At 36.5% G+C, this 23,552-nt stretch overlaps 1 protein-coding gene across 1 annotated transcript in view; it reads right to left on the bottom strand.

Annotated features, from left to right (window-relative positions):
- Positions 1–23,552, bottom strand: part of ec (ubiquitin specific peptidase echinus) — a 378,892-nt gene that overhangs the window by 241,813 nt on the left and 113,527 nt on the right. Inside the window, exon 3 of the mRNA XM_090378841.1 lies at positions 23,327–23,419. Within this exon, the coding sequence (XP_090234967.1) occupies positions 23,327–23,419 (93 nt within the window). The remainder of the gene's footprint in view (positions 1–23,326; positions 23,420–23,552) is intronic.

Genomic DNA, 23,552 nt, shown 5'->3' with positions numbered 1-23,552 from the left:
AACTCTTTGCTGTTTTTCTTTGCATCCTTTGCCAAAGATTTCTCGTAATCTGCCTTCGCCTGCCTAACCTCCTTTGTGACTTGATTACAGACTAGTTTATACCTGCCATAGGCTTCTGTGTCACCTGATACTTTATATGCATCCTATACATTCTTCTTCTCTGCCATCAGCCTCATTAATTCATCTGACATCCATTTAGGCGGCGCGTCCGTAGCCAGGTGGGAAGGAGCAGCAGTGCGTAGTACACGCTTCTTGATTAGACCGGGGTTCGAGCCCGTCACCACCAAATACGGAGGATGCGGAAAGGTCAGGGAATGACCACTGCATATCCCGGAGCAATATGGCCTTAGTTGCTAATGCTCCTAAAAACCAAATAACAACATCCATTTAGGCCTGAATCTTGAATAGTATTTCTTAGTTGGAATGAAAAGCCTAGTAGCCGCCAAGATTAAGTCCCTGAAGGCTTCCCATTTAGAATTCAATATTAGTAATGTCATCAGTTGCTCCCACTATACAGAATTTAAAAACTGTCTGAGACCATTGTAGTCACCTTTACGAAAGCAAAAGCCCTTCCCTTTAGCCTTGATGGTAGTTACATCTTTAAGTAATTCCCATATCGGTACATTGTGATCACTGTCACCCAGTGGTTCCTTTATCTGGAAATTCTTAATGCATGAATAATCACTGCTCATAATCAGATCGAGAGTATTACTCCCTCTGGTTGCCTCTCGAACATGTCGCTGTAGAAATATGTCCAATAAATCCACAAAAGTTTTGCTAGTGTGCGAGTGACCAACCCACAAATTCCAGTAGGCGCCTCCGTAGCCAGGTGGGCAGGAGCAGCAGTGCATAGCACACGCTTCTTGATTAGACCGGGGTTCGAGCCCGTGACCACCAAATACGAATGGATGCGGAAAGGTCAGGGAATGACCACCGCATATCCCTGGAGCAATATGGCCTTAGTTGCTAATGCTCCTAAAAAACCAAGTAACAACAACAAATTCCAGTCAATATCTGGAAAGTTAAAATCCCCCATTATAAGACATTCTGATTTACTGGCCCACTATTTCTCTGCACAATTGCTAATTATACTCATCAGATTCGTTAGGCCTATAACACACACCTACTCTCATTTTTCCTTGCCAGTGCTCATTTCACACCAAACAGACTCAACACTGCACTGTCCACCAACATCAATTGGATGCACTTCCTTAGATTTTATGTGCTCAATTTTTCCTACCTTCTATTAATATTTTAGAAATAAACAAGGAGTTACCTTTTATTCAGTCAGTAGGATTTCTTCTTTACGAAATCTCCTTATGTGTAATTTATTCGCATAAGGAGATTTGTTAAAAAAGAAATCCTACTTACTGAATAAAAGGTAACTCCTTGTTTATTTCTAAAAAAATAAGGGCGATAGAGCATAACAAAAAAAAAAGGGGGGGGGGGGGGGAATAGAGAGCAATAGAAGGTATAAAAAAAAATTTATAATAACAGATAAATAATTACAAAATTGACAAAATAAGGATGTAAGGATGTTGCCACAAAACCAGTCTCTTGTAAAGTCAACAGCCAGGATTGCAAGCAAACTAGCAATATGTGTCTTCATTTTTTGCTGTAAACCACAAGCCAAAGGGTAAAAAGCATAAACGAAAATAAAAACGAGAATAAAATTTTTTGTTACCAAAATTAATGAAAGTAAAATTTTGGGAACAAAATAAAAAATTTTACAAAGATTAAAAATGGGGTTTTTTTGAAAATAGCTTGTGAACTCAGTTTACACAATGAAGTTGAGAATTAAAAATTGGAATCAACAACAGAAATTTCTAACAACATTAATATTAATATCTAAAAACATAATTCAAAACATAATCTAATCCAATTAAAGGTAGAGAGACTTCAAAACATAGTAAAAAATAAGTACACATGGAAAAATAAATTACATTATAAGACATGTAAGGAAAAGGTGGCAACACAAATGTAACACAGGAAAAAATGAAACCAAAACTGAAAAACACCTGCCAGTGAGATACAAATACAAGGTTATATGACAGCTGCACCACCTAGTGATAAAATTTTGTCAAAACTAGAAATAAGTAAAAACTAAAAAAAAAATGCATTCATTGCAGAGAGATCATCACATAAATGTAGTCAAACTATTAAATGTATGCTATATACAAAATGTACAAACCTGGAGTTAAAAAAATGAAAAATGAGGTGATAAAGTGAGATATAAACAGATATAGCAGTGGAGGCAAACAGTTAAGAGTAGGATGAAGTAAGGAAATATTACATATCTAAAAAAAAAATATTTTGAAATAAATTTATTATAAAGTTACAAAAGGTGAGAAATTTAGACCAACACCTGGCAGTAACGCTGACCAAAAGTGTTTGAAAAATCACAAAGAGATGCAAACTGCAAACAAAAAAAAATTTTTTATGGTTGATTATGTTAAGAACTGTATAATAATAATTTTAATAAGATAAAGGGAAAAGAATTGCTAATAAGTTTAAGAAAATTTTATTGCTGTTATGCTATTATTAAGAAAATTTTATTGCTAAATTTTATTGAAACTTTTATTGTTAGGATTGCTACCATATTACATATGGTAGCAATTCTAACAAATTGGGAAGTAATGACATTGGAGAGTACACTATTAAAAATACTGGAAAACAAGTATTTTTTTGGGAAAAACAAAAGAGCCTCTTTTTTATTGTAAAGATCAACAATAAAATTGTAATTTTATTGTTGACATTTATGTAATTATGTAAATAAATTGTAATTATTGTAAAGATCAACAATTGAAGTATGATCATTAACAATACTAATGTTAAGGTCCAAATAATCAGTGGTGTTATTAAGGGAACTGGAACTGAAACTGAAGAATAGTGATGGTGTATTATTAGCATTAGCATTAGCAGAGGCATTTGATGCAAGAAAGCAAGCTTATGCAGCATCAGCCAAAAAAAAAAAAAAACCCACTTCCACTTCACCCCTCTGTTCGTTCAAAATACCTTAAACTTATTTAGGCTATCAACCTCCACCACAAGGGATGGCAGTCTGTTCCACCAACCAACCACCCGCTGGCTAAAGGCAAATTTCCGCACGTCTATCCTACATCTGTCTTTCCTCAATTTGAATTTATGCCCTCTCAGGTGATTTTTCTGAGCTAGAGGAAGAATCCCATCAGCATTGAGCATGCTTAAACCATTCAAGGCTTTATACACCTCTATCAGATCACCTCGCTGGTGCCTAGTCTCCAGACACTGTAATTTGCAAAACTTAAGCCTTTCTTCGTAAGAGCACCCCTTTGTTCCATTCACTAATCTTGTTGCCCTTCTCTGTACTCGTTCCAGCAGCTCTATAGCCTTCTTGAAATGAGGCCTCCAGACCTGTATACAGTACTCTAGGTGTGGCCTGACCATTGCCTTATACAATGGAATAATCACCTCCTTATCCCTGCTGGAAAAATTCCTGTTTATCATTGACAATACTCCATGAGCTACTCTTGCAGCCCGTCTGCACTGCTCAGAGAACTTCATATCTGCCTGCACAATCACCCCCAAGTCCCTTTCATTCTCTACCACTGTCAGTGTAGTACCACAGAGTTGATACGTTGCTCTGGGGTTGCTTTTTCCCATGTGTAGTACTTTACATTTGTCAATGTTAAACTTCATTTGCCACCTCTCAGCCCATCTGCTCAACCTTTCCAGATCCTGTTGCAGCAGCATAGTGTCAGTAGTGTCCTTGACAACCCTGCCAACCTTTGTATCATCTGCAAACTTGGACATTAAGCTTGATATACCATCATCAATATCATTTATAAATACAGAAAACAATAATGGACCCAACACTGAGCCCTGAGGGACTCCACTAATAACATTAGTCCACGATGAGCAGTGTCCATTGATTACCACTCTCTGTCTTCTCCCCCTCAATTACCCCTTTATCCATAGCAGCAATTTGCCTCCAATGTCACACTGCTCCAATTTGTGTAGCAGTCTTCCATGTGCAACAGTATCAAAAGCCTTTCTAAGATCCAAGTATATAATATCAAAGTTATTCCCTGCATCCAGTTCTTTTGTGACTGCATCATAGTATCCAATCAAGTTGGTCAGGCAAGACTTCCCCTTAACAAAACCATGCTGTGTCTGAGCTATAACTGAAGTCTTGTCTAAATGATCCTGCAGTGCTTCTTTAACCAGTGCCTCCATTAATTTTCCTGGAACAGAAGTTAAGCTCACAGGTCTATAATTACTTGTGTCAGCCTTTGATCCTCCTTTGTGAATTGGGGTCACATTTGCACATTTCCAGTCTATGGGTACCTCCCTTGAGTCCAAGGAAGCTCTCATAATTATGGCTAAGGGTTTGCTTACTTCCTTTGCTGCCTCCTTTAATATAACTGGATAGATCCCATCCCCCCCGGGTGCCTTTCTTGTGTTTATCTTCAACAGTTTCTCCTCCACTTTACTCCCAGTTATTTCAAGATTCTGTAGCTTACTGCTAGAGTTGAATACACCTCTGGCATTCCCCTTGCTGAATAACTCCTCATGTGTGAATGTCGATGCAAAATATTCATTTAGTTTGTTAGCTACCTGAGCAGGATCATCAACAGTTGACCCATCAATATCAAGTGGACCAATCTGATTCATCCCCTTCCTTCTAGAGTTTACATAAGTAAAGAACTCTTTGCTGTTTTTCTTTGCATCCCTTGCCAAGGATTTCTCGTAATCTGCCTTCGCCTGCCTAACCTCCTTTGTAACTTGGTTGCATATCAACTTGTATCTATCATAGGCTTCTGTGTCATGTGTTAATTTGTAAGTAGCCCATGCATTTTTCTTCTCGGCCATATGCCTCATTAGTTCATCTGACATCCATTTTGGCCTAAACCTTGGACAATATTTCTTAGTTGGTATGTAAAGCCTAGTAGCTTCCAAGATAAGTTCTTTGAATGCTTCCCATTTTGAATTTGCTGTTGGTAACATCATCAGTTGGTCCCACTGTATAGAATTTAAATACTGTCTCAGTCCATCGTAGTCGCCTTTACGGAAGCAATAACCCTTCCCTTTACCCCTAATGGTAGTTACCTCTTTGAGTAAATCCCACTTCAGCACACTGTGATCACTGCCACCTAGTGGTTCATTTATCTGCAGATTCTTAATGCATGAAGAATCACTGCTGATAATCAAATCAAGAGTATTACTCCCTCTAGTTGCCTCCCGAACATGCTGATGTAGAAAACAATCATCCAATAAATCCACAAAAGCCCTGCTAGTGTGTGAGTAACCAGCCCCCAAATTCCAGTCAATATCTGGGAAATTAAAATCTCCCATTATAAGACTCTCTGATTTACTGGCCCACTCTATTTCCCTGTACAGTTCCTTATTATACTCATCAGAGTCATTAGGCCTATAGCACACTCCTACTCTCAATTTTGATCTCCCAATGCTTATGTCACACCAAACTGACTCAACACTGCACTGTCCAGCGATGTCGACTGGCTTCACTTCCTTGGTTTTTATGTGTTTCTTAACTAATAGCATAACCCCTCCCCCCCCTTCCTATCCTGTCTATCCTTTCTGTAGACGTTGTACTCCCCAAATTGCATTTCTGCATCCCTTATATGTGTGACACCACGTCTCTGATATCCCAACAATATCTGCCTTTGATGTTTTGAGCAATACCTCAAATTCATCAAATTTATTTACTAAACTCCTAGCATTGGTGTACACGCAAGTATACCTGCACCTGTTTCTATTCTTAGCTACCCTAACACAACCCATGTGTTTACTTGTACCGCAATGGCTCCCAGCAGTCTCTGAAATGCCATGCATCTTGTTTTTCAGGCTTCTGCTCATTCTAATAGAAGTGCAATAACAGTGCAAGAATCTCTTTCACCTCTGCCAGTGGCTACTGTCAATCTATTGGTCTTTGTCTCCCCCCAAGCTAGCAGTTTTCCGACCCACCTAACACTGCCTCGATAGCATCAGCAAATATTCTTGCACCCTTTCTATTTAAGTGTATCCCATCCCTGTAGAAGCAATCTCTCCTGTTAACAAGTACAGTCCAGGCTGAAAAAAATTCTACCCCTTGAGCCTTGCACAATCTTTCCAGGGCCGAATTGATCGACAAGGCTCTCATCATATACTCCCTCCTATCGTGTCTGGGCAGAATTGCAGACACTTTCAAATTCAACCCTAATTCTCGGCTTTTGTTCAACAGTGACCTGTACTTGTTAAGTAATTCTGCCGGTCTCCTACTCTTAATATCATTAGTGCCAACGTGTACAACTATAACACCTTTTGTGCCCTTAAAAGATGATATTCGCTCTACAACGTCATCAACCTTTGCCCCTGGCAGACATACCCTGGTCCTGTTCCACCTATCTTTTTTACAAAGCATGTTCCCCGTTTCCCTGACAATAGAGTCACCAACAACTACTAGTTCCTTCGGGACCAGCGCATTCTGCCTTGGGGGTTGTCTCTGTGTCACGCGATGCCCAAGTGCAAGCTCTGGCGTTGATGTGAGCAGCTGAGAGCTTGATGGGCCCCTCAATTTAGTTTCTTCGAGGGCATCCACCCTGTCCTTCAAGCTCTCATATAGGCCCACAAGAACGCCGAGTTGTTGCCTGATATCGATACACTCCTTGCATCGCGCACACACAAAGACATCCCCCTTGGCAGTATCATGTCCCGTACCCGATTGCTCTGCAAACATCAAGCAAACAGTGCATTTTATAAGGCTGTGAGTCAGAGGACAACTGCCCCCCTCAGTTCTGCTCTGAGCCACAGCGCTTCCATTAGCTTGAGCCTTTTGCTTTGCTGCTCTGGTCTGAGTCATGATTCTATTAATTTATTAATTAATTATGTTATGTTATTAATTATGTTAAATATAATTAATTATATTACGTTTGTAATCTAAGTCATTATATGTATTTATTTAAACGTACAATTTAACTCCTAACGAAGTTCAACTAACGCTATCTAGTACGGCATACAACTATCGTATCACAATGGCGGGAAAATTACGAACGGTACCGGAGTTGAAACACGTGGAAACCTTTACCGATACTTTTATGCAATTACAAGGCCAAGTAAAGAATAATTACACCAAGTTAATCAGAAAATCACAAAATAATGTTATACTACTAAATTTAAATCAAAAGTTTTAGAAAAACAATAATTTCAAATCAATAAATAAGAAAAATCCACTTAGCGGCTTGGAACACAACCGTCTCTAGTAGCCTCGTCAGCAGACTCTCCCCTTATAAATAGCAAAGAAGGCATAATTCAAATAGCAGAAGACTACTTATAAAGAATTATACAAAGGGTACTAGGAAAGTTTTGCAATATGACGCAACAATGAATCACAGGAAGCTGCTTGTTGCTGCATGTTGAGACATGTTCATACGTGCATAGTAGCCGCCGCGCCAAGTGGATGGGCTCAGTTATTCATTAGTAGTGAGAGTGTAAAGTGCTTGCGATGGCATCGTGGTCACGAAATGAGATAAGGACAGTTTTGCGCTATAATTTCGTGCGTGGTTTAACCATAGACCAGTGCTTAGAAGAAATGACTCTTGCACTAGATGATGATTGTCCACATCGTACAACGATATTCAGGTGGTATAGAGAATTCCAAAGGGGAAATTTCACTCTGGAGGATTCTGAGAGGCCGGGAAGGCCACGAACGTCAGTTACGGAGGAAAACGTTACTGCTGTGAGGAAAATGCTTGACGAAAACAGGCAAGTGACCTACCAACAGATAGAGGATACTTTGGGCCTAATTGCACCAGCAATTCGTTCGATTCTGCAAGATCATTTGCACGTGAAGAAACTTTGTTCTCTCTGGGTTCCGCATCAACTGACTGAAGAGCAGATGACACGACGTGTGACTTTGTGCCGGGAGATGTTAAAAAAGTTTGATAAGGGACAATCTCGGTATGTGAACAACATCGTGACAGGTGACGAGACTTGGCTGTACTATTACGATCTGCCGACCAAGGCTCAAAACAAAGTTTGGGTCTTTGATGATGACGACACACCCGTAATTGTCAGAAAATCCCGATCTGTAAAGAAGAAAATGATAGCTGTATTTTTCAAATCGAGTGGAATTGTAGAACGTGTCGTTTTGGACACGCAGAAGACAGTCACAGCTAAGTGGTATACTGAACAATGCCTGCCTAAAGTCATTGGATCTATGAAGAACCTGCGGCCAAAGTCAAGAATGGACACCTGGTACCTCCATCACGATAATGCTCCAGCTAACCGCGCCAAAGCCTGCACCGAATATTTGACCACGATAGGACTGAAACTTTCTCGAGCACCCTCCCTACAGGCCAGACCTTGCTCCCTGCGACTTTGCACTGTTCCCGCATGTGAAAATGAAGCTAAAAGGGAGGCGGTTTTCCAGTGATGAGGACCTTCTACGGGCTTGGGACAACGAGTGTGCTGTACTCCCTAGTGAAACTTGGCAGAACTGGTTTAAAGATTGGTTTCAGAGGATGGAGAGGTGTATTGAATGTAGAGGAAATTACTTTGAAAAAATTAAATAAATAAAGCTGTATTGCAAAACTTTCCTAGTACCCTTTGTATAAGGAGTGAAGGAATAATGCCAGCAGTGGCATTATTCCTTCACATTGAAGAAAATGAAGAATCGGAAAGCCCCAGATACAGATGAAGTTACTGTAGAGTTGTTAAAATTGAGAAGAAGAGACATGACACAGAAACTGGCAAGACTCTTCACAAAAGACATTAGGAAAGCAGTGACACCTAAGGAGTAGAATAATGCAATCATAATTTTGCTGCATAAGAAAGGAGATAAATCATAAATTGGAAATTATACACCAATTAGCTTGTTGTCCCACATCTGCAAGTTGTTCACAAGGGTCATTACTAACAAACAGATTAGAAAGAATACTTGATGAGAATCAACCAAAAGAGCAAGATGGCTTTAGGACAGGATTCTCAACTAGGGATCACCTTCACATAATATCGCAGCTAATAGAGAAAGCAAATGAATATAAAACACCAATATGCCTGGCATTTGTGGATTATGAAAAGGCATTTGACTCCATACAGCATACGGCAATGTTTTGGGGACTGGAAAGATAAGGCAGAAACAACCCCATACATTATGATATTGAAGAAAATATATGAGAATACTACCTCCTTTATTAGACTAGACCAGGGGTCGCTAAACTTCTTTGACCGTCGACCCCTTCAAGAGTTTGACTTTTTATCGACCCCTCTATTTTACTATTACGTAATTATAATAGGACAAAAAAGATGCTTATGCGAGTTTTTAGATTGTTTATTTTATAGTTACAGTGTTTATTGTATGTATAATATAGTATATATTATTATATTGGCTTAACATCAAAGGGATACGTTCTTGTTTTTGACGTCCTTCTTAAAATTACATATTTGATAGGAGGGATAAATAATATATAAAATATAATTTAGATAACAAAATAACAATACAATCTTCCTTATATGTATGAAAATAAAACTTTTATTAACTCAGTATATAATTTACTAACGTTGGCAATGTGAAGGGTGTGCTTCGTGACTCTTGACAAGATTAACAATGTTGGGTTCAAAATTAGTTAAGTTTCAGCCTTAAATCGCCACAGAATTCTATATCTAGCTTATTTCTTTGTTTTGTTAAAATGGAATTAACACGGCTGGAACCAGCTTCAACCATGTATGAGCTTGGAAATCCAAGCAAAAAAGGGGAGTATCACTTCAGAAAGTTTTGGATATTTTTCTACAACATTTATATTCATCCAAAAGTAACTTAAAGTCCTATTTTTAAAAAGGGTCTTAGCTTCAAGATCAACTGACAATTCAATAAGTTCATCTTGTAAGTTACATTCGATATTTTCAATATCTGCAGAAAATGGCGTGATAATCCAATCTGGAATGTGCATGTTTTCAAAATCTGCAAAGCACAATTTAAAATCATCACTCAAATTTTGAAGATGTTTTGTGTATATTTCTAAGTCTTCATCTTTTACTTCTAATTGCTGCAATCTACAGCAATTAATTCTAATTGCCGTAGATTCGAAAAGTACTCAAAACTTTTTCGTAACAATGATGATTTAAATAAGGCTAATTTAGCTTGGAAGCCTAAAAGAATCGTCCGAGCTTGAATGGTCGTGACATCTTTATCTTGTAGACGAGTCTGTACCTCATTAAATAAGTCCGCCAAGTAGAAAATGTGATTCTTATTTCTCTTCAGTTCATCACTCAAAAACAAATTAACATCTGTAAGAAACTCTAGGGTTGAGTTGAACTCAACAAATCTTTGTAGACTTGCACCTCTAGACAACCATCTTACTTCAGTATGCAAGAGTAATTGGTTTGATACTTCATTTTTTTCACTTAGCAAACAATCGCAATTTAAGAGGATGAGCTCTAATTTGATTAATAGATTTAATACACACTCTTAGAGTATCATGCAGTTCATCACTGAGAGTCTTTGCCACCAAATGGTTTCGGTGCAACACACAGTGAATAGTACGTACACTTTGAACCTTTTCTTTCAGAAAGGCAGCGAAACCTCAATAACGGCCACCATTGCAGGTGCTCCATCTGTGTTATATTAGTAAATGGAATATCATACTTATTTAAATATTCCTCCAATCGCTGAAAAATTGTCAACCCCATTTCCATCACTTTCAAGATATTTTGCAAATAAAAATTTGTAAATAATCTGATGTTTGGTTTTACTATAATACAGTAATACCCCGAAGTTACGCGATAGGTGGGTCCGACGAAAATCGCTTGAGTCGAATTCGCATAAGTCGGGGTACAACTTTGCATATAAATACATATAAATTTTGTTTAATTGGGACCAAGGACTAACAAAAACACTAGTTTAGAAGAAAAATATTTAATAAAATTGCAGTTCTTTATACATATTAATACAAAATATGTATTAAAAAATAAATGAGTTACGTAAAAAAGCTATTTCGATGTCGATGGCTTCATAAAATTAACAAATTCGTCTGAAGACAGTGCCTTTTTTTCCCCGCAGAATTTCTTCGTAGCAAGCTAATAATTTTTTTATTCCTTGCTTTTGTAGCTATAACGCGTTCTTCGTTAGAGTCTATGTTTTCTAAAATTTTTAAGCCCTTTTCAATTGAGCTGAGACCTTCTGTCAAGCTTGCAATTGTCATGTGCTTTTCTGGTGGAACTGGGTCTGAAGTGTCGGATACTTCAGTGACGTTTTGCTCACGCATCTCATTCATTGTCAGCTCCTGACTATGTGAATCCAACAGCTCGTTGACATCATCACCATTGACTTCCAAATCTAATTGCCTGGCAAGATTAATAACTTCTTCTATCACATGAGCGACATGATCAGTTTCTGGCGTTGTTTTCGTCTCGTTTTTGAAAAAAAATGGACAAAGTTTCTTCCAGACACCATTCAATGTTTTTTTTGTGAATTTCATCCCAAGATTCTACAATGATTCTTACGGCATCTAAAACATTGAATTGTTTCCAAAAGACTTTAACAAATATCTCACTATTTTGTCTCATAGCTTCATTCAGACGTGCAAACGAACGCCTCGTGTAGTAAGCCTTGAATGTTTTGATGGTCCATCAAAACATTCAAGACTCCCTGGTCCATCGGTTGAAGCAAGCTGGCTGTGTTTGGAAGCAAAAACAACTTTCACATGTGGGTCGAAATTAATTAGGGTAGTAGGAGGGTGACCGGGTGCATTGTCAATAAGAAGCATCACTTTAAATGGAATCTGTTTAGACTTGCAATAACGTTCGACTTTGGGTATGAAGTGGTGACCAAACCAGTCTTCAAAAACGGAAGCTGTCACCCAAGCTTTATGATTTGACTTCCAAATCATAAAGCTTGGGTGACAGCTTTCAAGACTCCCTGGTCCATCGGTTGAAGCAAGCTGGTTGTGTTTGGAAGCAAAAACAACTTTCACACGTGGGTCGAAATTAATTAGGGTAGTAGGCGGGTGACCGGGTGCATTGTCAATAAGAAGCATTACTTTAAATGGAATCTGTTTAGACTTGCAATAACGTTCGACTTCGGGTATGAAGTGGTGAGCAAACCAGTCTTCAAAAACGGAAGATGTCACCCAAGCTTTATGATTTGACTTCCAAATCACTGGTAAGCTAATTTTAGATATACACCAAACGAAAAAATCAAGAACCGCGTAACTCCGAGTTCGCGTAAGTCGGGGTATTACTGTATCTTACATAAGCCATAAGAATAGAAGAACTATCAAATGTAGATTCATCAAGTTGGATGGAGAACTTACCATTTTTGAGTTCTGATACTACAGTTTTTTCTACATCTTCAGCCATTTCACTAATACGCCTTTTCACGGTATTCGCACTCAATGGTAAGCATTTTAAAACAGGGCCAGAAATCTTTTTTTCATTAGGGTTTCAATTACGTCTTTGATTGCGGGTATAACAATGTCCTCTGCAATTGTATATGGTTTTCTTTTGTTTTTTTGCTATATTAAAAGAAATATTGTAGGAGGCTGTTAATCCTTGTTTATTGTCAGATTCGGCAGGTGCTTTCATAAATGATTTTATAGTTGGTTGATGTGTGTATTTCTCTTTCACTTCTTTAAAAAAGTCAAGATCTTTATCTTTCTTATCGGAATGGAGTCTTTGAAGATAATCTTTCATTTTTGCATTGTTACTAAAAGTTTTTTCACAAAGAATACACATAGGCCTCGTTTCGTTTGTTAATGAAGCAATAAACCCAAGTTTCAAATATTCTAACGAATATTGTCTGGATTTATTTTTAGAATCTGAAGCTGCCATTGTGGTTACTAGGGTTGTAACAAAATAATTAAAATTGAAGTCAGTAAGCAAAAGTAATAAGTTTAAATAATATACCTACTCCCGCATTTCTATAGGATGTACAAAACTACCAGCCCTGCTCAACTCTTCAACATAGAGAAGTTTAGTTCGTGAATGAATAACGATTGAATTATAATATGTATGTTGATGAATTTCAGAACATTAACGCTCACTTGTATGTCGATGCACAAAAATGAGACTGGGATCGAATATGTGTAAGTATAAGTAAATAAGTAAACGCGCATGTGTTGCAATCTCGCTCCCACCGTGCCGGCCGGGCAGGTACCACCGACATCCGTTTATTGGTAAACACGTCATTTTGGCCTACTTGATTTGCCTCCGTAACTATTTTCATGACCTTGCTCCATCTAACAGGTCCTATTCGTGTCACTGTTTCCAAGATTCGCTGTTAATTGCATTGTCATTCAGGATGGAGATAATCCACGTTAACCGAATTAAATATTACCCATACAATGATGTCGTATATTTTTCTATCGACCCCCAATCGACCCCTGAGCCCGAATCAACCCCTAACAATGTTATATTGACCCCTGGGGGTCGATATCGACCACTTTAGTGACCACTGGACTAGACAAAGATAGTAGCAAATTTAAAATAGAGAAAGGAGTTCAACAAGGGGAGACAATATCTCCAAAGTTGTTTACTGCTGCCCTTGAGGAAGCTTTCAGAAGTTTAGACTGGTCGCAGAAAGGAGTCAATGTGAAAGGAGAGTATCTAAACCATTTACAATTTACAGAGGCATTGTGATCACAAGACACAATCCCAAAGAATTAGAGGGAAAATCTTAATCAGTTATGCAGAATTAGTAAGGATTTCGGACTAAAGATGAATATGGCTAAAACAAAAGTAATGATGAACAAGTATGCCACAGAAAGGGATATAATCACTGAAGGAGCAGTAATTGAAAAGGTGGACTCATATTCTTATCTGGGACAAGTCATTAGATGTAACAATGATAAATGGCTAGAAATAAAGAGAAGAATAAATTCTGGATGGATATAATTCAGGAAATATAGTTGCATACTGAGGAGCAATATCCCAACTTGTCTGAAACATAAATAATGAATGCATAATAGGTTGTTGAAGTAGTAGTAGTAGAGGCATGTGATGCAAAAGAGCAAGCTTATCAGCATCAGCTAAAAAAAAAAAAAAAATAAATAATTTCACACATCCATTCCCTCTAGAAGTTTGTCCAGTTCCTCCTTGAATTTATTTAAGCTATCAACTTCCACAACGACAGATGAAAGCCTGTTCCAGCAATCACCTACCCGTTGGCTAAAGGAAAATATCTACACATCTATGCTACAACTGTCTTTCCACAATTTGAATTTATGTCCCCTCAGGTTCTTAATCTCAGCAAAAGAAAGAATCTCATCAGAATTGAGCCTTCTCAACTGATTCAAGGCCTTACCCACCTCAATCAGATCACCTCGCAAGTGCCTATTCTCCAGAAGCTGCAATTTCCAGAACTTAAGCCTTTCTTGGTAAGAGCCCCTTCGTTCCTCTCACTAATTTTGTTGTCCTCTGTACTCACTCAAGCAACTCTCCATCCTTCATAAGATGAGGTCTCCAGTCCTGTATGCAGCACTCAAGGTGTGGCTAGACCATTGTCTTATACAAAGGGATAATCACCTCCTTTTCCCTACTAGCAAAATTCCTGTATATCATTGACAATACCCCATGACCTGCTCTGGCAGCCTGTCTGCACTGGTCAGAAAACTTTATATCTGACTGCACAATTACTCCCAGGTCTTTCATTTTTTACTACCCTAAGTGTAGTACCACACAGCCGGTACGTTTCCTGGGGCTACTTCTACCGATATGCAGTACTTGCATTTGTCAATGTTAAACTTCAGCTGCCACTTCTCAGCCCATCTGTCCAACTTTTCTAGATGCTGTTACAGTAGCACGCTGCCATTAATAACCCTGCCAACCTTTGTATAGTCTGCAAACTTGGACATTAAACCTGATATACCTTCATCAATATCGCTGATAAATATACAAAACAATGATGGGCCCAACACCGAACCCTGGCGGACACCACTAATAACATTAGTCCACAAAGAGCAACATCCCTTGATTACCACTCTCTGTCTTCTCCCACTCAACCACCCTTTTATCCATTGTAGCAACTTGCCCCTAATACCATACTGCTCCAATTTGCACAATAGTCTTCCAAGCACAACAGTATCAAAAGTGTTCCCGAAATCCAAGTATATGATATCAAAATTATTTTTTTTGCATCCAGTTCCTTTTTAACCACATCATAGTATACAATAAATGTCAGACAAGACTTTCCCTTAACAAACCCATGCTGCATCTGAATTATTACTGTAGTCTTGTCTAGTTGATCCTGCAGTGCTTCTTTAACCAGTGAGGCTATTATTTTCCACACAACAGATGTTAAACTAACAGGTCTGTAATCACCTTTTGTGAATTGGGGATACATTTGCACATCTCCAGTCCATGGGGCCTTCCCCTGAGTCCAAAAGTGCTCTCATTATTATGGCTAAGGATTTGCTCACTTCCTTTGCCACTTCTTTAATATAACTGGATAGATCTCATCCACCTTAGGTGCCTTTCTTATGTTTAACTTCAGCAATTTCTCCTCCACTTTGCTCTCAGTTATTACAAAATCATTAAGCTCCCTGTTAGAGCTTAATAAGCTTCTGTCCTCCATTTCCCTACAGAGTTGTTCGTGTGTGAATGTAGATGCAAAATACTCGTTGTTTGTCAGCTATCTGAGCAGAATCATCAACAATCGAACCATCAATATGAAGTGGATCAATCTGATTCATCCCCTTCCTGCTAGGGTTTATATAAGTAAAGAAGTCCTTGCTGTTTTTCTTAGCATCCTTTGCCAAAGATTTCTCATAATTTGCCTTTGCTTGCCTAACTTCCTTTGTGACTTGTTTGCAGACTAGCTTATATTTACCATAGGCTTCTTTGTCACCTGATAATTTATATGCATCTTTATACATTAAAAAATAGAAAAAATAGTTCAATTTTATTTTCAGCTATGTACAGGTGAAATCTGTTTAAGGCAATGCTCGAGTCCAAAGAATCACATCGCGATAAAAGTGGGGTCGCATTAGAAAATTCTAGCTATTTTTTGACATTCAAATTTCATACGTACTACAATGTATCAATTTTGCTCTTCTTTTTTTGCGTGATAATTGCAATACTGTGTCTAAGAAAAATCGCAAAATAATATGCAATTGTGTCATTTCAATCTTTTATTGATGCACTGTACAATAAAGTACTTAGAAAACCAATATTCATGTTGTTAAATATACATAAACACACCTTTTGTCACAAAAACTTCTTTTCCACGTGGTTGTATTGAGTGTTACATTTGTGTTTTGAAATTAACAAACGGTAGAAAATTCCGAAGAAAAAGGAAAAACATAATGCACTTCATGTTCTTTGAATTACTAAGTAGACATTAGCGAACAAACTTTTGCACATTTTTGTTGTTACTTTTAAGACTTTCATATTTTAAAAAAACTGTATCAAGGGTTGACTGTTTCATTGCATCTCTTGTTTCTTTTTATCAATTTCAATAAGTTGTTTTAAGTGTAAAATTGAAAGGGAATCTACCTTTTCTGTTTCAAGAAATTTCTGTCCAGTTTGCAAACCAGCAAGTGCCCCTGCAATACAAGTCAACAAGTAAAGTTACAAGTCATTTATTATTGTTCTTACAGAAATCAAAGGATGTGTATCGCAGATTCTGAAAATATCACCACTTGTTCACAAGGAATCCAAAATGTTGATCTGTGACTAAAAAAATGGGAGCCATAAGCATAATCACGTTCTAACGGGTTTCAGCTGTATTCAGTTAAATACAATTTCACATCTTGTGCACACTACAATATTATCCTGTAAACAACTACTGTATCACTGTGTCTGATCACTGTAGTTGTCCTGCAGTATAAACATAAAATTTATATTTATTTACGAGACGAGAAGCTAATTGTCTTATAAATTCAAACATGAGTAAAACCAAAACTTTTGTATTTCGGTACCATTTCAACAGTCTCATACACAACACCCTCATAGTTACATGTTCTAATGCTTTTAGTGCAACAGCAACTGGTAGACATCTTCTTCTAATAATAATGTTTACTGTGTAGTTTAGAAAATAAAAAAAGAGGCTAAAACTCCAGATCTTGTGTCTAAGTCCATATTTTAACTAACGGTCAGAAACAAAGCAGTGATTGACAGGTGCCACTCACTGCTTTCCCTACCCACATTTAACATGCCAAAAACATCGTAATACATCGAAGTCTAAATACAGATAAAGAGAAATGGCAATACAGAATTAAAATAAGTGAAAATAATTACAAATTTTCAAAAATAACTACGTTTTTTGCTTAAATCCCTCCCAAAGTTGCGTAAAAACTAATTTTTTAAAAATATCTCTTACCGCTGTTTTTTAAATAGGGAACTCGTTTTCTGCTACAAAAACAGCGGTAAGGCGGGGGATAAACAGCCTATCTAAGACTAACCATACCGAGGGCTCTGCATAATCTTTGGTTAAAATATCCTTTACTGCTGTTTTTAAATAGGGAAATTATTTTCTCCTATAAAAACAGCAGGAAGGCGAGGGATAAACACCCTAACTAAGACTAATGATGGCAAAGGCATTCATGATAATCACCCAATCACAGAACTTGACCATACAATATCTTTGTTTAAGACCACGCCCACTGTGCAGAGACAACTTGTACCCAAGATCTGAAGTATAGCCAAAAAGAGAAAACAAATCCAAAAACCACTTCCCTACTCAAGCTGTGGATCAAGATGTCATTTTCACCTTCAAACAAATTTATTTGAGATTAAGACTGGCTTGGGTTGTCGTTAGAGTTGAACCTTGTTAATACCAAGTTCAATGGACCTAAATTTTCACGTCTGTAATAACAAGGTCCCCAAAAGTGTCAAAAGTTTACCGTTTTTTTACTATATATATCTAAGAATAATAATAATATAAAAAAATTAATTTAATAAAATTAAATAATAAAACTAGGGGGCTCCGCCTGCTGCTCGCTAACCCCATGCACGTTTTCTACGTAATATGTAGAGGTATGACAGTAAGTTAAATCTTTTCTATGTAAAAGACACTTATCGAAATGCACTGATTGATATCAAATCTAATACAAAGTGTAAGAAAAAACTATAAAAAATTATGTGAATGTTAAGTGAATGAAAGTTATTATTAATATATAATAATTAAATATATACTGTACAAAATATTGTACAGTATATATTTTCATACATACAATATTTTAGTATCACATTAAAAAGAATTACAATCTTAATATAAAACAAGACATACAAACCCATTAACGTTTGAATAAATTAATCTAATTTAAAGAAAGAATCCAATGTCGTTTGCACAGCCTTTGTCCTATATGCATTTTTAACTACATCACAGGCATTATCAAATGCAATAGTTGTTTCTTAATCAACATTACTACGGGTCAACACATTCTCTAATATGCTCAATGCTTTTTAGGCAGCCTTTTTAGACAGTAGTGTGTGTGCTGCTTCACTTTCGCTGGTAACAAAAACATCATTGTTTTGCTTGGTGTTCAGCAGCTCTTCTGGTGTTGCTGTGGTAGCACCTTCAAAAACCCTTCAAATTCGCCAACAAAATCCATATGCTCTTTCAAATTCCTCCATTCCTCAATGTTGCTATCACATTCGTCTGCTGGGCCATGTTTTTCGATGATATTCTCTCCAAAGTCACTCTTTTGGAACCAGTTGATTATTACACTTGATGCAATACTGTCCCAAGCAATAACAAGATTACAGATAGCATCCAAAAATTCCAATTTGGCTGAAAATTGTTCCCTCCTCCTACGTTGCAGATCACGTACCTTATCAGGCAGGCTCTAAATGCTCTCTCTTGAGGTTATAAATAATGCCTTGATCCAGTGGCTGCATAAAACTGGTGGTACTGGGAGGTAAAAACAACAGCCGTACATTTGTCGACTTAAGTGTCTCAGCAGAATGTGCTGTACAGCGATCTAGAATCACTAAAATGTTCCTTCTTTCTGAAGCAATTCTTCTGTCCACTTTTGATACTAATATTTAAAAATTTTGACTGAAAGACAAGCACTTCTGTTGGCCTCATAATGACAGGGAAATTGGTTAACCTTCTTTAAAACATCTTCTTGGCTTGGAAAACTTGCCAATCACAACTGGGCATAGTTTTATACTGTCATCTGAATGGCAGCAAAACAGGATAGTGAGTCTTTGTTTACTTAAGTTTCCACCATGATGAGACTCTCCTCGAAGAGCAAATGTTTTATTTGGCAGCAAATTATAAAATAAACCTGTCTCGTCAAGGTTAAAAATATCCTTTGTCTCATATTTTTCAAGAATGGTCTGTACACAACACAACCTGTTTCTTTGTCAACTAATCCAGACTCACCGCAAACATTTCGCAAAACCAAGTTATTCCTGTTTTTAAATCTTTGAAGCCAGCCACTGCTGTATGCTAATTCCATGTTGCTGAGCTAGATAATTTGCTTTTTCTTGCAAAATTGGACCTGACATTGGCAAATTAGATGCATGCATTTGCTGGTACCACTTGAAAAGTTTTGTTTCAAGTTTCTTGTATTTTGCACTACAAATTCGATTTTTTATCGCTGCTCCAGTGTCACGCACGTCAAATTTTTTTCGATTTTTTGGTATTGTAGATAAAGTAGGTAAAGGGGTGTATTCCTTTGCAATGCCCATTTTACTTCGATCCATCCTATCAGCCTCTTGTATAATTTCCAGGCTTAATTTTGTCTGTTTATGTTTTGTCACCATAACACTGCTATATAAGATTTAATATAAACAAATTTTAAAAAATATAAGAAATTACCTCATTCAGCTTCGTAGGATATCTTCAATACGACACTCTCCAAATATAACCGACTAAAAATGACTTAAAATAACTTTAATGCATTCTTCCACTCATCACTCATGAATGATTCAACACCCCAAGGCACCTCCGTAGCCAGGTGGGCAGGAGCAGCAGTGCGTAGCACACGCTTCTTGATCTGACCAGGGTTCGAGTCCGTGACCACCAAATACGGAGGATGTGGAAAGGTCAGGAAATGACCACCCGCATATCCCCGGAGCAATATGGCCTTAGTTGCTAACGCTCCTAAAAACTAAATAACAACAACATCATCAACACTCCAGGATCGTAGATGAAGGCCCTAACCCAACCCCAGAACATATCAAACCCCCAGGAAACTCTTGAGCGATAGAAGACATTGCGTCAAATTCGTTAAAGCATAAGCTTATCCTTTAATGTCCTTATGCTTCTGTCCGTCATTAAAGCATAAGTTATGCTTTAATGAATTTGATGCAATGTCTACTATTACTCAGAGTTTCATGGAGTTTGATATGTTCTGGGGTTGGGTTGCGGCCTTCATCTACAATCCTGGGATGTCTAATCATTCACGAGCAATGAGTGGAAGAATGCATTGAAATTATTTTAAGTCGTTTTTAGTTGCTTATATTTGGAGAGTGTCGTATTGAAGATATTCTATGAAGTTGAATGAGGTAATTTCTTATATGTTTTAAAATATTAATTTAAAGATGCAAGTTTCAAAAAAGACATCAGCTCAGAAAAATGGAACAAAAAATAGATTATACTGTACTGTAGCAAAAGACTCTTTGAACTGGTGTAACAACTGCAACTGACCTTAATCCCATGGAGAGAGAGAGGGAGTGTAGACTTAGAAAAACTGTTTTTATTCTTTTGTTAATATAACAGCTCATCCTACAGAAAGAAGTTTTACAGAGTGCACTTATGTTTCAGATACCATAAACTGGTTTTGTTTACACAAAAGTAATTTCTAACAAGTCAGTGCCAAGCTTCAGGAAGTAGGGAACTGTGTAGCCAGAGGCAATAATAGGGGCGCAATAAATGGAGACAGTGTGCCAAGATTTGAATTAAACACAAAAATAACAATATTTATTTCTCATGGGGTGAAAATGAACTCTGTAATACATATTAACAGAATTTTAATAAAATTTTAATAAACGAATATATTTACATAGAAAAGCCTATCCTTTTGCAGGGGAATGGTAGGTGCTGCATATAAACAAGTGATTTGTATAAAACGAGTTAGTATTAACAAGATTCTACTAATAGGAAGGAAGCAACATCTCTCACAGTTTTGGATGGGGTATAACATCCTTAACAAGTATAAAAGTAAGGAAAAAACTGGGATATGGAACAATCCACTATTAAGGGTTGTTGGGTTAAGCTTTTCTTGCAGTCTGTCCACAATTCCATAAATTTCAAAGGAACTGTCATAGTGGAAATTTTAGATATTATTTTCAAAATCATAAAAAATACATATTCATGCTTTCAAAATCATAATTTTGAAAGAAAAAGCCCAATCCTCACCCAGAAAATTTACAAAGCAAAAACAGATACCTGATAAAAATACCTCTAAAAAGCCAAAAAAAAACATTATTATGCTTATTATGCTTTTGTTACTTACTCACATAGTAAGGTAATATTTATTCTTCTGTTTGTAAATCATTTTCTAAATTAACAATATCATTAACAATTGGATTTTCTCGTGGAAAACACAGATTATTATATAAAAAGTCAAAAAACTATTAATGACCATTAATAGTCACAAAACTATTAATGACTATATTGCCTTCATTAACCCAAAAAATAAAATAAAAATAACCTATATGCAAAACTGACAGGCAAAATTTTAAAAAAAGTCAGATTTCTGGTTCCAAGTTTTAAATAATGCTGTATTGAATTTACAATTAACTGAATTGTATTAATTCCTGCATAAAAGTCATTCGGAAGTGATAAAGAAAATTTGATTCACCACAACAGCAATTTTATGGGTTGCTTAAAATTATTAGCAGAGTTTTATCTTTTTATTAAAGGGCATAATAAATAGGAAAATCAAATTATAAATATACAATCTAAAAATATAATCCCAAATGATCTATAATGTATCCATGACTGAATTAATATGAAAACAAGTTTTAAAAAAATTATTAGCAAAATTAATGACAAAAACAATAAATATTCATTACTTATTCCACATATAATTTGGCACATATTGCTGTCTGCAAAAATTTAGGCTTATTTAGGTGGAAATTTTTAAATTCGATATTAAAATTCAACTGCATATTAATTTAATTTAAAATTTCTAAACTTAAATTTTTCCTAATCAGTTGCTTTCCCCCCACCCTTCAATGAAAAAAGTTGTTTAGAAAACATCACTGGAATGCAAAACGATCTTATTTCGAAACAAAAAAAAAAAAAAAAAAAAGCAATAAATGTAAGTGTGAGGATGCAACACAAAACTGCTCCTGTGCAGCTAAATGCATGTGCCAAAGAGCAAACATCATATATAACCATTATGTTTTTTTTTTTTTTTTTCCCCCAAATAAAGTTAGTTTACATTCATTTCAGAAGTATCACAAATGATGCTGTTAGGCTAAACTGAGAATGAGAAGCACCCTTCCATTTAAGTAATTTCCATCATAAAATCTGAATCGTAATAGTTCATTTAAAAAAAAAAATTGACAAAAATTTCACTCCAAAATGGCAAATAGACTAAACATAAAAATAAATGAGATGGATCCCAGTACCTTTTAACTGAAACACTGTATATATATTTTAATTTATTACTTAAATAACAGTGGTGGTGATTCCGAATGGTCAAAAGCACCACTGTATATCGCATTATTCTATATTTAATGCTTGTCACCTTAGTATCTAATGTTAAAGTTAGATCAGTAGGTGTCCAGTGAACTTTATTCACCATTCAAAATGTTTCGAATAATGACATTTTGAATGGTAGATAAAAAAATAACTTTCCTAAAAATTGCTACCATATCAAATGGATATTCAAGTAATATTCTGTAAAAAGAAATTTGTTAAAAAACAATGTTACAAATAGCATGTTTTATATTTTACAATGAAATATTTATAACATGTAATGTGATACTGATTCGATACAAATATTATGTTAAGGAACAAGAAAGATATTTTTGTAACAAAATGTTATGCCATCACTCACTCACTCACTCACAGACAGAGTTTGTTATTTGGTTTTTTTAGGAGCATTAGCAACTAAGGCCATATTGCTCTGGGGATATGCAGTGGCCATTCCCACATCCTCTGTATTTGGGGGGGGGGGAGGGAGAGAGAGAGAGAGAGAGAGAGAGAGAGAGAGAGAGAGAAGGATATATATATATATATATATATTTAAGGGCAGTTTTCCTGCTGTCATCAGACCATATACCGGAGAGAAGGATCAACAAATAAGATAATACAAATAAGACTGATACATATATAATATTTAAGGGCAGTTTTCCTGCTGTTATCAGACCATATACCATGGCAACAGATCATATAACACTTATAATAAGACAATGCAGAAAACAGAAATGTTATCAGAATGCCAATTACCTTTAAGGCACAAAAAATACACGATTCCGCCATGCAGGCATGACCAGTTAATTCCCGGAAACTCCATCGAAAAATATCCAAGTGCCAAAGAACCTAAAGGCAAAATATTGAATTTAACAGGCAATAAAAAAATAATTCTATTACATACAGGCACTGTGCAATCTGTATATTATAATAATTCAAAAATATACACAGAACATGTCAGAAGGAATGTAGTTAACTTCAG

Source organism: Mastigoproctus giganteus, chromosome 8 (assembly GCF_048544385.1).
Source record: "Mastigoproctus giganteus isolate SK-2022 chromosome 8, ASM4854438v1, whole genome shotgun sequence".
Taxonomy (NCBI): Eukaryota; Metazoa; Arthropoda; class Arachnida; order Uropygi; family Thelyphonidae; genus Mastigoproctus; species Mastigoproctus giganteus.
This window is presented reverse-complemented; position numbering and strand designations above follow the sequence as displayed.